At 44.5% G+C, this 21,182-nt stretch overlaps 1 protein-coding gene and 1 long non-coding RNA gene across 2 annotated transcripts in view; both read left to right on the plus strand.

The window, feature by feature from the left end:
- The window catches only part of LOC143962110 (uncharacterized), a 767,356-nt gene that overhangs the window by 476,104 nt on the left and 270,070 nt on the right, over positions 1-21,182 (plus strand). The gene's annotated exons all lie outside the window — the stretch shown is intronic.
- The window catches only part of LOC143964198 (TRPM8 channel-associated factor homolog), a 50,449-nt gene continuing 35,589 nt past the window's right edge, over positions 6,323-21,182 (plus strand). The window contains exon 1 of the mRNA XM_077473902.1: positions 6,323-6,939. Coding sequence (XP_077330028.1) covers positions 6,323-6,939 — 617 coding nt within the window. The remainder of the gene's footprint in view (positions 6,940-21,182) is intronic.

Genomic DNA, 21,182 nt, shown 5'->3' on the forward strand with positions numbered 1-21,182 from the left:
CTGCTGCGTGTGCAGCCGCTGCAGCATGGCCAACGTTGAGTTCCACCTGGTGGGCATGTCACATATAAGGCAGTTCTTGGGCAGGTTCAACTCCTTCTGGAGCTCAGCCAGCTGAGCACAGGCATTAAATGATCGGCGGAAATGCACACAGACTTTCATGGCCTGCTTCAGGACATCCTGTAAGCCTGGGTACCTGCCCAAGAACCGCTGCACCACCAGATTAAGGACGTGAGCCACACAGGGCACATGGGTCAGTTGTCCCTGTCGAAGGGCGGAGAGGAGGTTGGTGCAATTGTCACAAACCACCAATCCTGGCTTAAGCTGGCATGGCATCAACCACCTCCCGGCCTGCCCCTGCAGAGCTGACAAAATATCTGCCCCAGTGAGGCTCCTGTCCCCCAAACAAACCAGCGCAAGCACCGCATGGCATTGTTTTGCCTGCGTACTTGCATAGCCCCTTGAACGCCTACGGAGCACCGCTGGTTCCGAGGACAGAGCACTGGCAGAGGCCATGGAGGAAGAAGAAGAGGAGGGGTGGAGGAGAGAGGTGTGTCACAACCAGTAGTAGCATTTTGGAGGCATGGTGGCGGAACAACCTCCAACACTACTGCACCTTGTCCTGCATCCTTCCCAGCTGCCAGAAGAGTGACCCAATGGGCCGTGAAAGACAGGTAACGTCCCTGTCCATGCCTGCTAGACCATGAGTCAGCGGTAATATGCACCTTACCGCTGACCGCCCTGTCCAGCGAGGCAAGGACATAGCCTTCCACATGACGGTAGAGAGCTGGAATCGGCTTCCATGAGAAAAAGTGGCGTTTGGGGACCTGCCACTGAGGAACCGCACATTGCACAAACTCACGGAAGGGGGCCGAGTCTACCAACTGAAAAGGTAGCAGTTGAAGTGCTAGCAATTTAGCCAAGCTAGTATTCAACCGCTGGGCATGTGGATGGCTGCAATCGGACGTGGGTGTACTGCTTGCAGAGTGCCCGCAAGCACTTGCCTGTGACACACCTAATTCTACATCTTCATTCCTCTCAGCGCAGGTTTCAGAGAGGACTGAAGGTCTAGTGGGGTTGGAGATCTCAGCTGATGAGGAGCAAGGAGAGGTCCGCTTTGTTCTTTGGTGTGGGTCTTTGAGGTAAGCTTGACAACGAGCTACATGGCAGGTCAACATATGTCTGGTCAAGCATGTGGTGCCCAAGCGGCTGATGTTTTGGCCACACAATATACGCTTGAAACATATGTTGCAAATAACAGTGGTGCGATCTGATGCCCTCATCTCAAAAAAGGTCCACTCCAAAGAACTTTTAGAATAACGCACAGAGGCAGCGCCCTGCACAGGCGGAGCTCTGCGGTGTGATTCAGTCGGTCTGCTGCCTGTAAGCTGGCCCCCGGAGGGCATCCTGCCTCATTGGAGATGTGCCTCCTCCTCCTCCTCCTTCTCTCTCCTACCAGGCACCCACATGGAGTCAGTGCCCTCATCATCCCCTGCCTCTTCATCACTGGAGCAAACCTGGCGGTATGCTGCAGCTTGTGGAACATGATTGCTAGATTGCTGTCCTTCTTGAGCACCCCCTCTCTCTGCGCTCACGCTACTGCCTTCCTCTAGCAGAGTATCATCATCAGAGCATACAAAAGACTGGGCATCCTCCTGGAGCATGTACCCAACACTGTGCTCAAAGAGTTCGGGGGACTCCTCAGGAATCCGCGGTGGGAAGAGAATGCGTTGGCAGCTGCTTGCTAGTACCCTGAGCCTGGGTGAGAGAGGATGAGGAGGATGAAGAGGGCTTGGTCAACCACTCTACCAAGTCTTCGGCATGATGCGGCTCAACACATCCAGCTGCTGAAAATAAGAACAAACGTGTCCCATGGCCACGTGCTGATGACGATGCACCGCATCCACGACCAGCACTGTTGTCTCTAGACACAGAGCCTGCTTGCCCTCTTTTATTGGCTCGTGCCTGTCTGCCTCTCCTTGTTGGCCTTCCAGAAATGGTAATGGCCTGAAGGGAGATGGGAAAACCAGCAATTGGGTAGTGTATATTGTGCTGGAGGCACAAAACGCCCACTAACTCCTGCAGATGCCATTATTATAGAACAACAGGAATTAAAGGGTAGATACAGGTGTACACTGTGCTGTGCTGGAGGCACACAACACCCACTAACTCCTGCAGATGCCTTTATTATAGAACACCAGCAATAAAGGGTAGACACAGGTGTATATTGGGCTGTGCTGGAGGCACACCACACCCGCTAACTCCTGCAGATGGCTCAATTGGAGAAGAGCAATATAGGTAGATACAGGTGTATACTACGCTCAAGGCACACAGACAACACCTACAAACTCCTGCAGATAGCTGATAGCTCAATTACAAAAGAGCAATATAGCTATATAGGTAGATACAGGTGTATACTGCTCTCAAGGCACACAGACAACACCCACAAACTCCTGCAGACGCCGGAACACTACACAAGGCCACTGCACTGGCGGCCTTATATAGTGTGGGGGGTCTACTACACAGCCTGAGCTATAATTGGCCACAGGCATCCTGCCTGTGGCCAATCATGGCTCTCCTCGCTGCCGGCGCTGTGATTGGCCAAGTATGCGGGGTTACAGTGCATGCTTGGCCAATCATGAGCCAGCAATGCACTGCGATGGCGTTCGACTTGAACACTAAGCTCATCCCTAACAGAAAGTATTTGCTTTTCTAAATTTGAGGCTTGTTTGTTCAAAATGGCTTTTTCAATATGTTTTTTCACAATCTTGAGAATTTCTGAATTAGTACCACACAACAAAAAAGGCTCAAATGGCCTTTAGTTTAAAGCAGTGGAAAATAGGGACAATTGCATTACAATTTTTTTGCAACGATCAAAAAACTGATCAATTAGGCAAGGGTTCATGGATTACTTTATATAAATGTAATAATCCAATAATTTTCCCAGTTCAACTTTTAAATAAATATCTTAGTGTTCGACCTTATGGACAGGACTTATTATTTGTGCATGAGAACAATTTGCCATTGACAAAATTTTGATTCAGTAGAGTATTGGACAAATGTCTGTGAGTTCTTAAATTAGACAAGCTTCCACTGTCCTGCCATTTGTTTAGGATTGGCGCTGCAACAGAAGCGGCTAAACTTGGGTTGGATAAGGATAAGATCAAACAAATCGGCAGATGGAAATCAAATACTTATACTTCTTATGTTAGGCCTAATGTCCAATTTTGACTTTCAGGTACACCAAAATGTATATGGATCGTCAGATACTCCTTTGTGTTCTGGGCCCATAAAAGAGCATTGAAAATAGTTTACGGAGAGAATTTGGATCTGAACATTTTTCAAATTGATTAGTTTGATAAACGGGAAATGGTTTGGGGGAAATTATGTTGGTATTGGGAAGTTTGAATTATGGATGGCCTTTACCTAATATTTTGATTATACATCTGGGAGGTAACGATATTGGCAAATTAAAAACCTTGAATTTATTATTCCAAATTCAGTTGGCAATTCAAAAGTTAAAGTCTGTATCTCCCAAGACTGTCATTATCTTCTCTGAAATAATTATTCACTTAGTCTAGTTACAAACGGATATGTTTTCTGTTTTTGAAAAAATAGGAAGCGTATTAATGGGTGTATTGAAAAATTTATGACGTTAGGATATGGCATTTCCTTTAGACATGAGGATTTAGAAGGAGGGCTTCCAGGTATTTTCTGGAGAGATGGCATTCATCTTTTAGATATAGGTCTAGATATTTTTAACTTAAATTTTCAGACAGCCATGGAAAAGGCCAAGGGTTGGGGGAGGTAGGCAGGAGGCTTGCTATGGCTCCTGCCTTTTTATTTTGTTATGGCTCCTGCCTTAATAATTTATTATTAATTTTATGCTTGTTATAATACAACTTGAGCTATAAAAGCTGAGTTGTTCATGTTAATACTTGTATTTATGCTGAAAAAAAGTTATTTATGAGTTCTGATGAAAGAACTATTTATTGAGTTGTTTAATAATTTTTGATATTAAATATAGTAAACCAATAAATAAGGCCACGGCCAATAAAAACTTTTATTAATCCAAATATATTGTCTGGGTGTATTTATTCAATGACTGTCTAGAAAGTAAATGTAACCACTTCCTGTCCCATGTGTTGTGTCCATAGAAACTGATCGGGTTTCAGTCTAACTGTAAAATTATTTTTTATTGGTATGTGACTTTACACATTATCATTGTTCTGAACTGCTCTTTAGCATTAAGTCGGAGTCCAAGAAGAATTATAAAACAAGCTAATCTGAAATAGCTGTTCATGCAATGCACACATTTGCTACTAGTAGCAAATGTCTAAACATTTCATTTACACCTAGATTGAAAAAAATCTTAAAGGATTATCAACTTTGTTACTCTTTTCAAGGGTGCAATCTGGATATGGTAACATCAAGGAATGTGACTTTCTCTTTTACATTTCTAGGTCAACCATATGTAGATTAGGAGGCAGGATAAAATGAATCGATATTATTTTTTAAAGTTGAATGAATGCTTGTACGATATATAAGGCTCTATACACACTGGCACATCTACTGACGAATAAGTATCTTGTAGATGTGCTTTGACATGAGTTTACTTGTGCAGAATAATCCATATTCACCACTATTGTCAACAAAATATGTCCTAAAATTAAAGTTGGCCAGAAATGGATTGAAATGTAGTCAGTTCAGCAGGGGCTAGATGAATTTCAATGTATGTATGGCTGCCCCTGTATGACAGAAGCCATCTATGGCCACCTTAACCCCTAATCTTGACCCTAAACCTTTACCTGTCACTTTAACCCCCTGAAATCTATTTTAACCTTAGCCTTTAATCCCTAACTTTTCAACATAACTCAAACCTGAAAGTAAGGGCTGGTTCAAATTGTTTGCTTTGGTCTTCACTGGGCGGCTTTACCCAGTGCAGTTCCAATACAAAGATAGGGCAATTTCTCTTTTTCCTGTGGTGTCAGTTCACACTATAAAACTTTTATTGGGCCATCACCTGTGGTGTTGCACATAAAAAAAAAAAAATCATTAAAATTCATTAAAAAAAAAAAAATTTTGAATTTATTTTTTTAACTCATATCTAAATGCCTGTTGCTAGGGGGTCCCTCGTAGTGTGCCTCCTTCAGTGCCTGGGCTGGTGAAATCACTTCCCCTTGGCGCAGGAAAGGCTCAGCTCTGCCCCCTCCCTCCTGTCAGTCATCTGGGACACGTGACAGGTCCCAGATGACTGCGTGGCCAATCACGGCACCCGTCGACGCTCGCGCATGCGCAGCGAGTGCCCGGCTGTGGCCCACAGTTAGAATGCTGGTGCTGCCGAGTGGAGGGGGAAACAAGTGGGGCTTCGTTCCCCCACATCGCTGGACCCTTGGACAGGTAAGTGTCCTATTATTAAAAGTCAGCAGCTGCAGTATTTGTAGCTGCTGACTTTGAATTTTTTTGTTTTAAGGGGAACTCCTCTTTAAGGCCACCCTGCAGCAGCCTATAATCACCTTTCATTTGATACCCCCACTATGTGAAGTGACAAAGTATTGGGGAGCATTTAACTCACTCTACAAATAAATTGTTATTTATTTATTTTATTACAGGTATTTATACAGACCTGAAATGTACACAAGATTTTAAATATTGTGGATTCACCTCAGTCCCTGCCTCCAAGGAGCTTACAATCCCTAGCTCGCACTCACACATACACATACTAGGCTTAATTTAGACAGGTTAACCAATTAACCTACCAGCATGCAATTGGAGTATGGGAGGAAATCCACACAGGTACAGGGAGAACAGGCAAACTCCATACAGGTAGTGTCATGGTTGATATCGGAAACCAATAACCCTAGTGCTGGCAGTAAGGTGTGCTAGAAGTGCCAATGCACATCAGTATTAACACGTCACTTTATGATGAGTATAAAAAAAAATTGTTCTTTCTTGTTATGAATTAAGAAATGCTTTCTCCTGATGTCATATTGTTTACATTTTTTACATCTTATACATCTAATGTTTTTTCTAGGAAGCAATCTCAGGATACTGTTGTATAAAGAACACAATACTGTAAATCTCTGCTATAGAATGCACTTTATATTTGCAATTGTATTTGAGTTACTTTGATAGAATTTGGGTCCCTTCTATGGGGATGTACCTAGGTTTTACCTAATTCAGACTGACACAAACTAGAATTCAAATATGTTTACACCAAAAGGGAAAAATAGTAATTTTGGGGTTTTTATTGCTTCTTGACAAATAAAACTTCAAACATTTAATTTCATTTAAACTTATCATATATTTTTTACTTATAGGAAATATGACAGCTAACGAAGACTACAGTTCACTTGTCCATGGCCTGGGTAGCCTGGACTTCTCTGGAGACAGCAGACCCTGCCAGCTTCTCCTGACTGGTGACACGGCCTTCCCATTGCTTGTGACTCCAGCACAACATGTCCTGTTGGCTGCCTCTAAATATGGGAAGGGTAAAATAGTGGTCATGAGCCATGAATCATATTTAGACCAACCACAATGCACGGATTTCCTGAAGAATGCTGTATGCTGGCTGAAACCATCTTTGGGGGCAGTAATTGGTGTTAACAACAATCTAGATCACCTGGAGCAGACTCTTTCCTGCTCTGGACACAAGGTAGAAAAGGTGTCCGGTCTGAAGAAAGATCTAGGGGTGTTCTGTACTACTGGATTTGATGACAGCCAGGCAGAAGATATTGTCACATTCTTGAGAAAAGGTGGAGGTGTACTTATTGGAGCCCAAGCCATGAACTGGTCTCAATCTCACGAACAGGAAAATGTCCTGTGTCAATTTCCTGGGAACAAAATAACATCAGTTGCTGGAGTGTATTTCACTGACCGATATGGAGAGAAGGGGAGCTTCTCTGTTAGAGAGAACATATCGTGGATTCCAATTTATCAAGGGTGAGTACCCTATGGCTAATATTCCTTGCAGTGCTAGAGCTGTAATAAGAAATAAACTGGTGGCTAGAGTTTAGAAAATTCATATTAAATATTAAAGAGGAAGTTAACCCCCGATGGGTTTTACTTCCTCTTTTGCTCCCCACAAGGCCTGCAAATGAAAAGCATAATGGGCTAGTATGCATCGCATACTAGCCAATTATATCACACTTACCTGCAAAAGAAGCCTGCGCTGTCCCCTGAGCAGGCCGCATCCATCTTTGCCCCTCTTCCTTCTGGGGGCCACGGACTCCGGTTCTGTGACTTAGCAGAGATGTGTGACGTCACTCCCACGCATGTGCGCGGGAGCCATTAGTCACGGCACACGCTGGGGGAAGAAACAGCACAGTGGTCCGATCCTTCACAGTGCATGGTGCCGATGACGACATCGGCACACTACAAGTGAAATATCTCCTAAAAGGCGCACGTTTAGGAGATATTTCCACTACCTATAGGTAAGCCTTATTCTATGTTTACCTATAGATAAAAGTGACTAAAAAAGGGTTTACAACTACTTTAAGATGCATTTTATTATATCTTTATAGATTAGTAAATGTAACCACTTAAGCCCCGGACCAATTGTCAGCCTAAGGACCAGAGGTCTTTTTACAATTTCGCACTGCACTGCTTTAACTGGTAATTGCGCAGTCATGCAATGTTGTACCCAAACGAAACTTGCGTCCTTTTTTTCCCACAAATAGAGCTTTCTTTTGATGGTATTTGATTGCCTTTGCGATTTTTATTTTTTACGATATAAATGAAAAAAGACTAAAAATTAAAAACAAAAAAAGATATTTTCTACTTTTTGTTATAAGAAAAATCAAATAAACTAAATTTTAGTCATATATTCAGGCCAAAATGTATTCAGCCACATGTCTTTAGTAAAAAAAAAATTCAAAAAGCGTATATTTATTGGTTTGCGCAAAAGTTATAGCATCTATAAACTAGAGTACATTTTCTGGAATTTACACAGATTTTAAAATATGACTGCCTATCTCATTTCTTGAGGTGCTAAAATGGCAGGGCAGTACAACCCCCCCCCCCAAATTACCCAATTTTGGAAAGTAGACACCCCAAGGAAATTGCTGAGGGGCATGTTGAGCCCATTGAATATTTTTTTTTGTCCCAAGTGATTGAATAATGACAAAAAAAAAAAAGTTTACAAAAAGTTGTCACTAAATGATATATTGCTCACGCATGCCATAGTTATATGTGGAATTGCACCCCAAAATATATTCTGCTGCTTCTCCTGAGTACGGGGATACTACATGTGTGGGACGTTTTGGGAGCCTAGCCACGTACGGCACCCCAAAACCAATCACTGCCTTCAGGATTTCTAATGGTGCAAATTTTTGATTTCACTCCTCACTACCTATCACAGTTTCGAAGGCCATAAAATGCCAAAATAGCATAAAACACCCCCAAATGACCCCATTTTGGAAAGTAGACACCCAAAAAGTGATCAGGGGGGTGATCAGGGGGTGACTGGGGGTGAAAGTGTGCCTATGTGTACCTACATGTCAGTTTAGTGTTGGTGCACTTACTATGTCTTCTCTCCTCGCTGTCCGGTCAAATAGACCGCCTCGAGGAGAGTGACATCACTTCCTCCTGCTTGTGTTTACACTACACAGGCAGGGGAAGCTTCTCATTCGCCAGGAGCGATCGAGAGAGGATGGCCAGAAACCAACGGCCATCCCCTCATCCCGGATCGCTCCTGAAGCGAAACCGACGCCGCAGCCAGCGGGAGGGGGTCCGATCGGACCCCCCACCTGCTGGAAGGCAGGCACATACGGGTATGTGCTTGTGCCTGTCCGTGCCATTGTGCCGACGTATTTTTCCATGCGGCGGTCCTAAAGTGGGTAATAATATACTTTCCTGTCGCATCTTCATGGCAGCATACACCTATGGGTTGTGGCTCTCCGCCTCCGCAACCTGATAGGACCGCGTAGCTATTAAACCTTGAGAGGGCCCCCGCCCCAGTATTCTCCATTTTTTTCCTCACCGGACAAAGACCGAACAGCATACCTTACTGCTCCCGCCCCAGCCAGGTTCAAGCCTCTCCTGGGTGGAAGTCCTTACCTGTAAAGCCATAGAACAGAAACAGCACTCCTCAAGATATGGGACGACGCTCGAAGCAGCAGATGACGGAGAATCCTGTCTCCTGGTACTCAGATCTTCAATGGTTCGCATCCTTCCAGGGAAATCGTTCACAGACAGTGAAACGACACGCAACACGCAACTTTACTATCACCGGACAAAAAGACCATCATCAGCAACTAGAAAATTGCCTCACTTTGATAGAAGACTGGATGACCACTAACTCCCTCAAACTCAACGAATCGAAAACAGAGCTTCTTATCCTACATGCAAACCATGATTCTCGAACCAAGATCCCCTGGACACCACCCATCATCTTTGGGCAGACCATCACCCCAAAGACCAAGGCCAAGAGTCTCGGGGTCACTCTTGACTCGGAAATGTCAATGGATGCTCAAATAGGAGCAGTAGTCAGTGGTTCTCACCATCTGCTCCGCTTGCTACGCAGACTCATCCCATTCATCCCAAAGAAGGACAAAGCAGTGGTAGTTGGAACAGTCATTAATTCACGACTTGACTACGCAAAATCCCTTTACATAGGATTACCCCAATATCAACTTGCGCGCTTGCAACTTATCCAAAACACGGCGACAAGGCTCATAACAGGAAAAAAAACCCTGGGAATCAATCTCCCATTCCCTGAGGAGCCTACATTGGCTAACCATAAAGAATCTGATCACATTCAAGACCCTCTGCCTCACCCACAAATGCATGCATGGAGACGGTCTTCTTCAATACCTACTCGAGAAAATAAAACACTACACACCCAACCGCAGTCTTTGATCATCTAACCTAGGGATCCTCAAACTACGGCCCTCCAGCTGTTGTGGAACTACGCATCCCATGAGGCATTGTAAAACCCTGACATTCACAGACATGACTAGGCATGATGGGAATTGTAGTTTCTGAACAACCGAAGGGCCATAGTTTGAAGACCCATGATCTAACCAAAACCTCCTCGTTTCCAAATCCAGTACAAATCGAAGGGGGAACGGAGATTCGCTGTCCAAGGACCACGGCTATGGAACGCTCTACCAACCAACATCCACTTGGAAAACCACCAGGTCTTCAGGAAAAAACTCAATACCTTCCTCTTCTAGAAGCTGGACAACAAAGCACATCACAGCGCCTTGAGCTGATTCAGTTCGCGTTGTGCGCTATACAAATTATTCATTCATTCATTCATTCATTCACAGCCTCTAAATGAGCTAAATGGAAGGAATCCCACTCTGATGGTCTCAGGGGTATGTGCCAAACTTTTACAAACCTTAAAAAGGTTTATTATAGCAGCAGCTTCCAGCCTTTTCTCTGTGCACTCTGTTTAAAAAACAAAACAACAAACTCTTTCACTGTGCCTGAGCCCTGTAGTCCCACAGGCGCCCTGTACATGACACTGAGCGTCTCAGCGCTTCCATGCATGTGCGGACGCCAGCTTCCAAGATGGTGCCGGACCTTACGAAGCGCTTGTGTGCATGTACGGGCGTGAAGTCATCACCACCGCGACAGCAGCAAATTTAAAAAACTGTCTCTTTCTTCCCATTCTTACCTGAACTTGTATCTGGGGGGAAAAAACGATCTACCCAAGTCTTGTTGCCAGTGACACTCCCTGTACCATCTAATCTGCTACCCTGCAATCCTCCTTTCTCTCTCTGCATCCATCAGGTCAGTTCCCTGTACTTTTTTTTTTGTGTTGTCTTAAGCTTCTTCCTGCTTGTATCTTGCATACTGATTTCACCATATACTGTATGCTAGGAATTACTTTCCATGGAGGCCGCTGCCCCCAGTAGACCATCGTCAGCCTAATAGGTAAGAGGGGGTGATTCGCAAGTATGAAGAAAAAAGAGAGCCTGTCACTAATGCTGCCTAATTGAACAGCCCTACCAGGTCAGCCAGATCATCACATTCAAGAAGGAGCCGCTCAAGTCATAGGCAAAGCCACTCAGACCGCGACAGAAGCCACTCAAGCCGCAGGAGAGGTAGATCAAATCGCAGGAGGAGCCATTCAAAATCTTACTCATGGCATAGCCACTACTACCACAGGAGATCTCCTATGCGCAGGCACTGTCCGCACGCCCAAAGTCTCCGTCCATCTGGGAACTCCTGCTGGATTTGTGGTGCCATAGTGCTTCTGGACAAGCTGACCTGTCACACGTGCGTCAAAGAAGCAACTAGAGACAAAGAGCTAGAAGCAAGGGAGTCAGCCAGAGAATTGTCCCTCCAAATCGGATGGGCCCGAAACGAAGCAGACCTGTACAAGGCACCTCATCTGCTACTCCCTCCTCATCAAAAAATTTGGATATCCTGTCTGATAATGATGACCTAGAGACATCCACCGGCTTCGATTTCTCACTAATTGAACCCTTTGTGAAATCAGTGAAGGAAGCAATTGATTGGGTGGAAGAAAAAGAAACTCCTGAAAAATTGAGGAAATACTTTCCGAACCTTAAAAAAGATCCAGAGACCTTCCTGTTCATCGATGAGCTTCAAGATCTAATCAAGGATGAGTGACAAAAGCCTGAGAAAAAAAACCGCCTCAGTAATAGATTAGCAAAGCTCTATCCGCTTAAAGAGCCTAACGTCAATCCATTAGTATCTCCACCAGTGGTGGACTCCTCTCTGAAGCACCTGACTAGGCACGTAAAACACTCCCAATAGAAGACGCAGTCACCTTTAAAGATGTGTTGGATAGAAAGATCGACCTGGATCTTAAAAGATCCTATCTATCTGCAGGTGGCGCTTGTAGGCCAGCAGTGGCTCTGGCAGCTGTGGGAAGGGCTATCTCTAGCTAGTCCTCTAACGCAGAGAAGCTAGTAACAGAGGGGGTGGAACAGGAAAAAGTAATTTCAGCCCTCCAGGAGCTGACTCTTGTGAGCGATTTAGTCACAGAGGCCTCTGTGGATATAATAAAATCTGCATCAATGACAATTTTAAGTTCAGTGATGGCCAGAAGGGCGTTTTGGCTGAAACCCTGGTTGGCTGATCCCTCCTAAAAATCCAACTGGTGTAAAATCCCTTTCGAGGGGGGCGAACCTCTATGGAGAAAAACTGGACTCGGCCATTTCAAAAGTCACCGGCGGGAAATCGGGACTTATCCCTTCAGACAGAAGGCCCATGCAACAAAGGCCACCTGCCGCTAGGCAAAATCTCCCAGATAAATACAGGGAGGCCTCTACTACCAGCTGAAGTACAAGCAGGTCTGGACGGAAATAATAAAGGACCCATGGACGGTAGCTACTATACAGTTCAGCCACAATTGGAGATTCAATTTCAAAGTCTCCCATTTAGGATTTCCACTGCTCCAAGAACATTCACCAAAGTCTTGTTGCCAGTGATAGCCTTACTGAGTGAGCAAGGTTTAAGAGTCCATCATTACCTGGACGACATCCTTATGCTCGCGGACAATCAAGATTCCCTCCTACTGCCTCGAACTATTCTAATCTCCACCCTGAAAAAATTTGGTGGGCTAATAAACTGGAGAAAAAGCAACCTACAGCCCACCCAAAGAATGATCTTTCTGGGGGTGGAACTAGATACCCACCTCAACACAATAGAATTCCCTCAAGAGAAAATTCCCATTTTGATCCAAAAGGCAAAGAGGCTACTAATATCTACCACGCTCCCAGGCAGAGAATATCTCAGCATATTGGGATCATTCTCAGCAACCTTCCCGTGGTCCAATGGGCTCAATGGAATGGGGTATCAATGTCTCAACCAATTGCAATTCAAAAGGAAGTGAAACAATCACTCTGGTGGTGGACCAGATTGCGCAATCTGAGGAGATGCAAGCAAATAGTCCTCCTTCCCTAGGAGATAATCACTTATCACTTAAAACACCAGCATGGAGGGCTGGGGGGCACACTACCATCACTACGCAGTACAAGGCCGTTGGCCGTTCAAAACACAGAATGTGGTTTTGAATGTTTTGGAGATAAAAGCAGCATTTATTTCCCTCCTGAGAGGGAAAGAAGTCCTGTTAAAAATGGATAACCGAGTGTCAGTTGCCTATATCAACAGGCATGGAGGCACCAGGAGTCGCTCCATTAAGCAGGAAGTTCACCCTGTCCTCGAGTGGGCACAGCTAAATCTATCAGGGCTAAGGGCAACGTATGTCCCAGGAGCTCAGAACCAACTGGCCGACACTCTGAGCTGAATTTTCGTATACAACAATGAATGGGCCTTAAGCCACCAAGCCTTTTCCCTAATAACCAAAACTTGGGGAGTGCTGGATATAGATCTGGCAGAGACCCCAACCAACACGAAATGCCAGAGGTACCTGGCGATAGTTCCCTTCCCCCTTCCCGGAGGGCACGGACTGCCTGCAGCAAGACTGGAACTTCTGTCTGGGCTACATCTTTCCACCGACGCCACTCATTCCGAGGTTTCTACTCAGACTAAAGAGGTCAGAATCTACAGTGATAGCAGTCCTCCCCTTTTGGCCGAGGCAGCCATGGTTCACAACCCTCCTCCAACTGAATACTTAAAAGCCATTGCCGCTCCCAATGGCAGCGGATTTACTCTCTCAGGGGCAACTTCTCCACCCATTCCCAGAGAGGCTACACCTGACAGCATGGAGATTGAAAGGGCTAGGTTCTTAGTCCAAGGCTGCTCCCAGAAAGGGATAGACACTCTTCTCCAAGCCAGAAGAAGTACCACCAACAATACCTACAAAAGAATTTGGGAAAAGTTTCTCTCAGTCGCACAACAGCAATCCTGGAACCCATCATCTCCAACAGTCGCTCAGATCCTTGAGTTTCTCCAACAGGCCTCGACAAAGGCCTTGGTTCAAATACCCTGAAGGTGCACATGTCAGCTTTGTCTGCCATGACAGGAGTGAAGTGGGCACAGGAGCCCTTTATTCAATTCCAGAAGACCTGTTTAAAGTTACGGCCCCCCAGAAAACCTTCCTTTCTGACCTGGGACCTGTCGGTAGTGCTAGACGTCCTATCCCATGAACCATTCTTTCCAACTGATGGAATCTCTCTGTGGGACCTAACTCTCAAGGTCATCTTACTGATAGCAATTATTTTGGCTAAAAGAGTCTCAGAGATGCAGGCCCTACTGGCGAAGGAACCATACCTAACCATCTACCCGGACAAGGTAGTCTTAAAGCCATCAGATCGCTTCATCCTGAAAGTGTCATCTTCCTTCCACTTTAATCAGGAGATATGTCTTCCCACTCTCTCTACAGAACAAGGTAACCCACATCCACTCGATGTAAAGACCAATATCCTGGATTACCTTTGGCAACCAGTAACCTTAGGAAGACAGAGAATCTCCTAGTCATCCCACATGGCTTCAGAAGAGGACAAGCAGCAACCTACCGCTCCATTGCAGCATGGTTGGTTAATATCATTAAAATAGCTTACTCATCTAACCAATGTAACATTGGGTTTTTTTTTTCCTTAAGGGTAGAGCTTACCAGTGAGCTGAGTCCACGCCAGATATGCTGTTTTAAGGGCTTGTAGGCCCACTTTTATTAAAGAAAGAAAATGTCCAATAACAGAAGAGTTGCCCACACAGGGGTTTCAGCTTTGCACAGCAACAATTTAAGTAAAACTAAAAAAACCAAGCCACCTGGCTCTCTTTAGCAGCACTGCTGCTCCGACTTATGCTTCAGCTTTCTCGGCTCTATAACAGAGTTTGTGTATACCCAGTACCTCAGCACACGTTTGCAGCTTCCTTTTTCAGCCCACAGGCTTGGACCCTCTGTTTGCTCAGACAGATCAACCTGTACAGACATGCACACTTCTCCTTTGCTTGCTTGGACTCCTCGGGAGGGTGGAGCCAAGAACCATGGTCAGGTGTCTACAAATAGCCCAGCACACACCTGACCAGTCAGTATGCTGGTGGATCTCAAAACCTGGACCCAGGACTGGGGATTTCATCCCACCAGGATCGCTACGAAATCCCCAGGCTCCAGATCCATAGTAAACAATGAGGAAACTGAAAAGCCAGTTTCCTCCCAAATAAGCAAATAAACTTGAGCCCCTCAACCTGCCTGGTTGCGAATCCTCCATCCAAACACTGATGGGGTACCTCACTACCACATATCCCCCTTTGTTTTCGATCCAGAGGGAGGAACACCAGCACTCGTCATGGTTGGGACACCTCTGTGCTGGGTGTCAGTCACGTAGGCCCAACCTTTTTTTTCGGATGCGCTTCCAGGCACGTCCCACTCTGGATCTTAACAGGGTCCTTTATTTTCCCATCCTCAGCCTTCTCCCTCTTCTTTTTGGGTCCCTGAGTTTATTCCTTTTTCTTGGGGAAACTCTGCTTTCCCTGATCCTTCCTTTCAACTCACTGACATCAGCTTTAACCTTCACTATAGGTCCTGATACCATTCTCTGGTTATCCACGGCAATCACATCATTATTAACAGCACCAATCATTAGCAGATCACCAATTTTGAGATCCCAACTTCCAATACCATCAGTGCTTTTTTCAGAGTTTGTTAGGACCTGTCCTGAGGAGGGACCACACACAGGCGAGCGACTATGCTCCACGGAACTATCACCAAGCTCCACCTCACCTGTTGTCCAACGCTCCATGGGCGCCTGTCCTAACAAATGAGACTGACCCAAGCACAACTCATTCTTTACTGTGATAATACCAACTGGTGTACACATTACAGTGCTACCGCAACCAATACCTTCAGCACTTTCTCCCACAGCGTCTCCGGGTACCTTAACCTGTACCTCTTGGCCAGTGACAGAAAGCATTTCCTTTTTTTTAATTTATATAATCTTTATTTATTTTCCATAATAATTTTTCCATTCATAAACTTTATACAGTTAAACACTCCGTTTTCCACATTAACATTTCCCTCCCCCTCTCCCCCCCCCCCCCCTCACGTACATAACAGGAAGAAGCAGTGGGCCCCTCATACCCAAACTATGACCGTGTTACTCTCTATACCACTAACTTCTTATCACCTATACCACATATTCTCTCTCTCCTTCTTCCCTCCAAACGTCATTCTCTCCAGTTCTTTATACTGTGTAACCCAACTTGTCTAACCATGGTTTCCACATTTTATTAAATTCCCTAAAATTCCCTCTCCTTACATATACTACTTTTTCCTTCCAGATCGTCTCTGTTATTAGTTGTCTCCACTCCGCTACCGATGGGGGGTTTTTTGCCTGCCACCTTTGCGCTATTAGCTTCCTTGCCTGGAACATACATCTCATTACTGCTTTATTTATACAGGCCGGCCCTCCTATTCCTTCATTCAGGCCCAATAGGCACATTCTGGGGTTCCCATCAACCGACACTCCAAATGTTTCATTCAAGTCAGCAATAACTTCTGACCAGTAACGGAACAGTTTAGGGCACCTCCAGAACATGTGCATCAGATCCCCTGTCGCCTGACATCTCGGGCAGCCATCATCTTCCCTTCGCCTAAACCTGTATAGCCTCTTCGGTGTATAATAGGCTCTATGTAGCAGCATTAGATGTGACACCCTCTGGGCTGGTGAGACAGATATCAAGTGTCCTCCCTCCAGTATCCTCATCCACTGCTCATCTGAGAATGTTCCTACTTCCTCCTCCCATTTTATTTTACTTTTAAGTTTATCTGGAGTTTCTATGCTCCCTTCACAAATATATGGATACATTTCTGCTATAAACCCTTTTGCACTATCTTCAGATTTTAATCTATTATAGATGGGGGATTTGCTCCACACTGGCCCCGATGTACCAAATTGTTTCGATAATGCGTGTCTGATTTGTAAATATTTATAAAATGAGTGTTTTGGTAGATCATATTCCATTCTCAGTGTATTAAATGTTTTTATTATACTTCCTTCATACAACTGGGCCAGTCTGTCAATCCCCCTACTTTCCCAATCTTTGTGCCTCTCTATCATTCCCATTTCCTGTAGGTTCAGATTATTCCATAATGGGGTTTCTTTGGTCATCCCTTCTAGACCCTTTATCGCTTTTACTGCCTTCCATACTTTTAGAGCGAGTTTTATTGTGGGCGTTCTATAGGGAAATGAGTTTGCCTCCAAGGCCTCTACTATGGTTTTATGAGGTGTCCCAGTAATCATTAACTTCCTATTTATATCTCCACTAAACTCATTGCTCGTCCCCAGATGTTGCAATTGTGCAGCTAAAAAGTAGCTTCTTGGGTGAGGTACTGCCATTCCTCCTTTCCTTGTCGGTAATTGCAGAATTTGTAGGCCTATTCTTGAGGTACCTCCGCTCCATATGAGTTCTCTAAATAGTGTTTCTATTTTTTTAAACCACTTTATATCTATCCATAACGGCACATTATGCAACAGATACAATAACTGTGGCATCCATAGCATTTTGATAAGATTGCATCTCCCTGCAACCGAAAGAGGGAGTTTCTTCCAGATTTCGATTTTATTTTTAAATTTAACTAGTAAGGGGGCGATATTATCACTTATATACCTTTTTGCATCACTTTGTATGTATATTCCTAAATATTTTATTTTTTCCACTACTTCTAACTGCGGGATTGTCGATATAGTTTGACTCTCCAGTGTATCTACAGGCATCAGAGATGATTTTTCCCAATTTATTGTTAATCCCGAGAAGCTGCTAAAATCCCCGAGGACTTTCATCCCCTGCCTGGTTGACTTCTCCACGTCCCCCAGATAGAGGAGAATATCATCGGCGTATAGCGCGATCTTTTCTTCCCTCGCTTTTCTTTTAAAGCCTTCCATATCAGCATTAGATCTTATTGCAATGGCTAATGGTTCCATTGCAAGGGCAAAGATCAGGGGTGACAAAGGGCACCCCTGTCTTGTACCTCTTTCTAATAATATCTTATCTGAATACTCGTTGTTAACCCTAATTCTAGCGCTAGGACCATTGTATAAGATTTTTATCCATTCAATGAATGAGGAGCCAAAGCCAAATTCTCTCAGAACTCGCCAGATGTATCTCCATTCAAGACTATCAAAGGCTTTGACTACATCCAAAGCCATAATTGCCCTTTTCCCTATGTTTTCCGTTGGTATCTGTAAATTAAGGTATAGTCTTCTAATATTCATGCTAGTTGATCTACCGGGGATAAATCCTGTCTGATCAGGATGTATTAATCTAGAAATAATTTTATTCAGTCTGGCCGCCAGTACCTTAGCTAGTATTTTTGCGTCCGTGCACAAAAGTGAGATAGGTCGGTAAGATTTAGTTTCCAACGGATCCTTCCCCTCCTTGTGCAGAACGATTATCGTTGCCTCCGTCATCGAGGTAGGCAATCTCCCTTCCTCCTTTACCCTATTTAACACTCTGAGAAACTCTGGAAGCAGTACTTTCCCATAGTATTTATAGGTTTCCAATGGAAGACCGTCTGGTCCTGGAGACTTCTGGTTAGCCATTGCTGTCACTGCAGATTGAATTTCTTCTAATGTTAATGGGGCTTCCATTGTCTCTCTCTCCTCCTCGGTAAGGGAAGGGACTTTAATATTTCCAAAAAACTTTTCCATCTCCTCGTCTCCCCTCATCCCCTGCGATCTGTACAGTTTTGCATAGTATGATCTAAAAGTATCTATAATCACTGAATTCTGAGTTGAGATTTCTCCCTTCTCTGTTCTGATCGCGGGGACGATGGATGGCGAGGAGTTGGTCTTCACTAGGTGTGCCAGCATCTTCCCGACACTTTCCCCCTCCCCAAACGCCACTTGTTTCTGGAATAGTCTTTTGTTCTCAGCTTTCCTGATAATCATTTCTTTATACTTCTGCTGTGTATCTAACCATACCTTTCGTTTCTCTGGGGAGGGATTTACTATATATTCTCTTTCTGCTCCTACTAACTCACTTTTAACGGTATTCTACCATTCTCTAGATATTTTCTTAATTTTTGCCACCTGTTGAATAAGGATACCTCTGAGGTAGGCCTTTAATGCGTCCCATATTACTCCACTTGCAGCGGTATCCTTATTGAGCTCTATGAACTCTTCTAGCTGGGATAGTACTTTGCTTGCATCCCCAATAATCTCAAGCCATACTGGGTTCAGTTTCCATACTTTCGGGGGACTTCTCCTCTCTAAGTTAACCGATACCGTCACCAATGAGTGATCCGACACCCCCCTGGGTTGGTATACTATTTCCCTTACCACTTGGTTAGCTTCTTCGTTCCCCAACACTAAATCTATTCTTGAGAGTGAAGAGTAAGAACTTGAAAAACACGAATATTGTAGGAGGTCCGGATTCCGAACTCTCCACAAATCAAATAGTCCCCCTTCTTGCATAAACCTGGATAACCGACTCTCACCCTCTCTCTGCAAATTTGTCCCTGATGGGAACCTATCCTGATTTTTATTTATAACCTCGTTGAAATCTCCCACTGCTACTACTGGGATCCCAGATTTACCTACTATAAATTCCATTAGATTATATAAAACATCCAGTTTAAACGGGGGTAGAATATAAATATTTGCAATGACATACTCCCGATTTTCAATTACACAATGCAAAAATACATATCTCCCTTCTTTATCGATGCTGGTCTGCCGACAGTTAAACGCTACTTCTTTTCTTATCAACACAGCCACCCCTCTTGAATAAGAGGTGTGGACTGAGTGAAACTGAGTGGGAAATTTCCTGCTGTAGTTCTCCAACTTGGAGTCCTCAGTTAGATGCGTTTCCTGTAAGCAGACCAACCCGATATCACATTTTTCGAGGGCATCAAACACCGCTGCTTTTTTAACTGATGTACCCATCCCTCTAACGTTCCAGGAGCCAATATTCATAACTCTATCCTGCATACCTTTCCAGAAAACAGTAAAAAATGACAGGAAAAAGGGATTATCTCAATATTATAATTGATCTCATAGGGATGTTCTCTATGCCCCCTCTGAAAAAAAGTTGCGAGATGTGAGGGAACAAAAGGAGAGAAAAAAAGCCTACTCAAACTAAAATTCCTAATAACCTTGTGTATCCTTTTGAATATTGTGATACCATTCTGTCCCAAACTTCCCTTTAGTGAAAGAGAAAAGATAAACTTTTCATATATTCCCAACGTTATTTTTAATTTATCCTCTATTACTGTGCAATCTTTGCCCTTTTCCTGTCCAATATTTCCCTTTTTATTCCTTGTTCCTACTCCCCACCCCTCCCCATACCCTTCTGGGTTACCCCTAGGGGCTTTTCCTGTGACCGTTACAACCTCACCCATACCTTCAAACTCCCTTCTCTTCCCCACCCATTCACATACTACCTTATCCCCCCTCCCCCCCTCCCTAACCCAACTTCCCTTAAACCCAACCTGTGCCTCATTTTTTTTACCCTTCCTAATTTCATTCATGTAATCCTTTATACTGTGGGTGTCCCACCTCCCACCGTTGCATGTGTATATACATTGTGCCCGTAATTCAGGTGCATTGTACCCACTATATCTCCCCGTCCATACCCACCCCCCCCCCCCCCCCCCAACGATCTCAGTCAGGGGTGAGGGGAAGAGAGAGCAGGAGGGAGCAAGGAGAGTAAAGGGATGGACAAACCAAAAAAAAAAAAAAAACAGACTGGACAAAAAAAAAAAAGGGGAGAGAGAAAAAAAAAAAAAGAAAAAAAAAGGAAAAACAGAGAAAAGGAGGAAGGGGGGAAGAGGCTTTCCTTCCTCCCCCCCTAACCCTTCACCTCCTTATCAACCGATCCCCCTTTTCCTCCACCCAAGCTGACACACCAGCAGGAGAATCAAAAAATAAAGTCTCTCCCAAGGCTGCAACTCGTAACCGGGCTGGGTACAGCAGAGCATATGTAACATCTAATTTCTGAAGTCTGCGCTTGGTTTCAGCGAACTCTGCTCTGCGCTTCTGTAAGTCCGGGGAGAAATCAGAATAAAATGAAACTTTGGCCCCTTTATAAGTGATACTACCCATTTCTCTGGCCTTTCGGAGCACAGCCGCTTTATCTTTATAATTCAAGAATTTCAGTAAGATGGATCTGGGTTGGCCCCCTCGGTTCAGGATTCTAGCCGGGACTCTTTCCCCCCCTTTCGATTGCGAACTGTTGGGAAAAAGTCTCTCTTCCAAAGGTTTCAACAAGCCAATTTTCCAGAAATATGATTGGATCAGGGCCTTCACATTTTTCCGGGAGACCTACCAGCCTCACATTGTCCCTCCGGAGCCTGTTCTCCATTT

The sequence above is a fragment of the Lithobates pipiens genome, unplaced genomic scaffold (genome assembly GCF_037356315.1).
Source record: "Lithobates pipiens isolate NorthernLeopardFrog02 unplaced genomic scaffold, aLitPip1_a1.2 Scaffold_8, whole genome shotgun sequence".
Classification (NCBI taxonomy): Eukaryota; Metazoa; Chordata; class Amphibia; order Anura; family Ranidae; genus Lithobates; species Lithobates pipiens.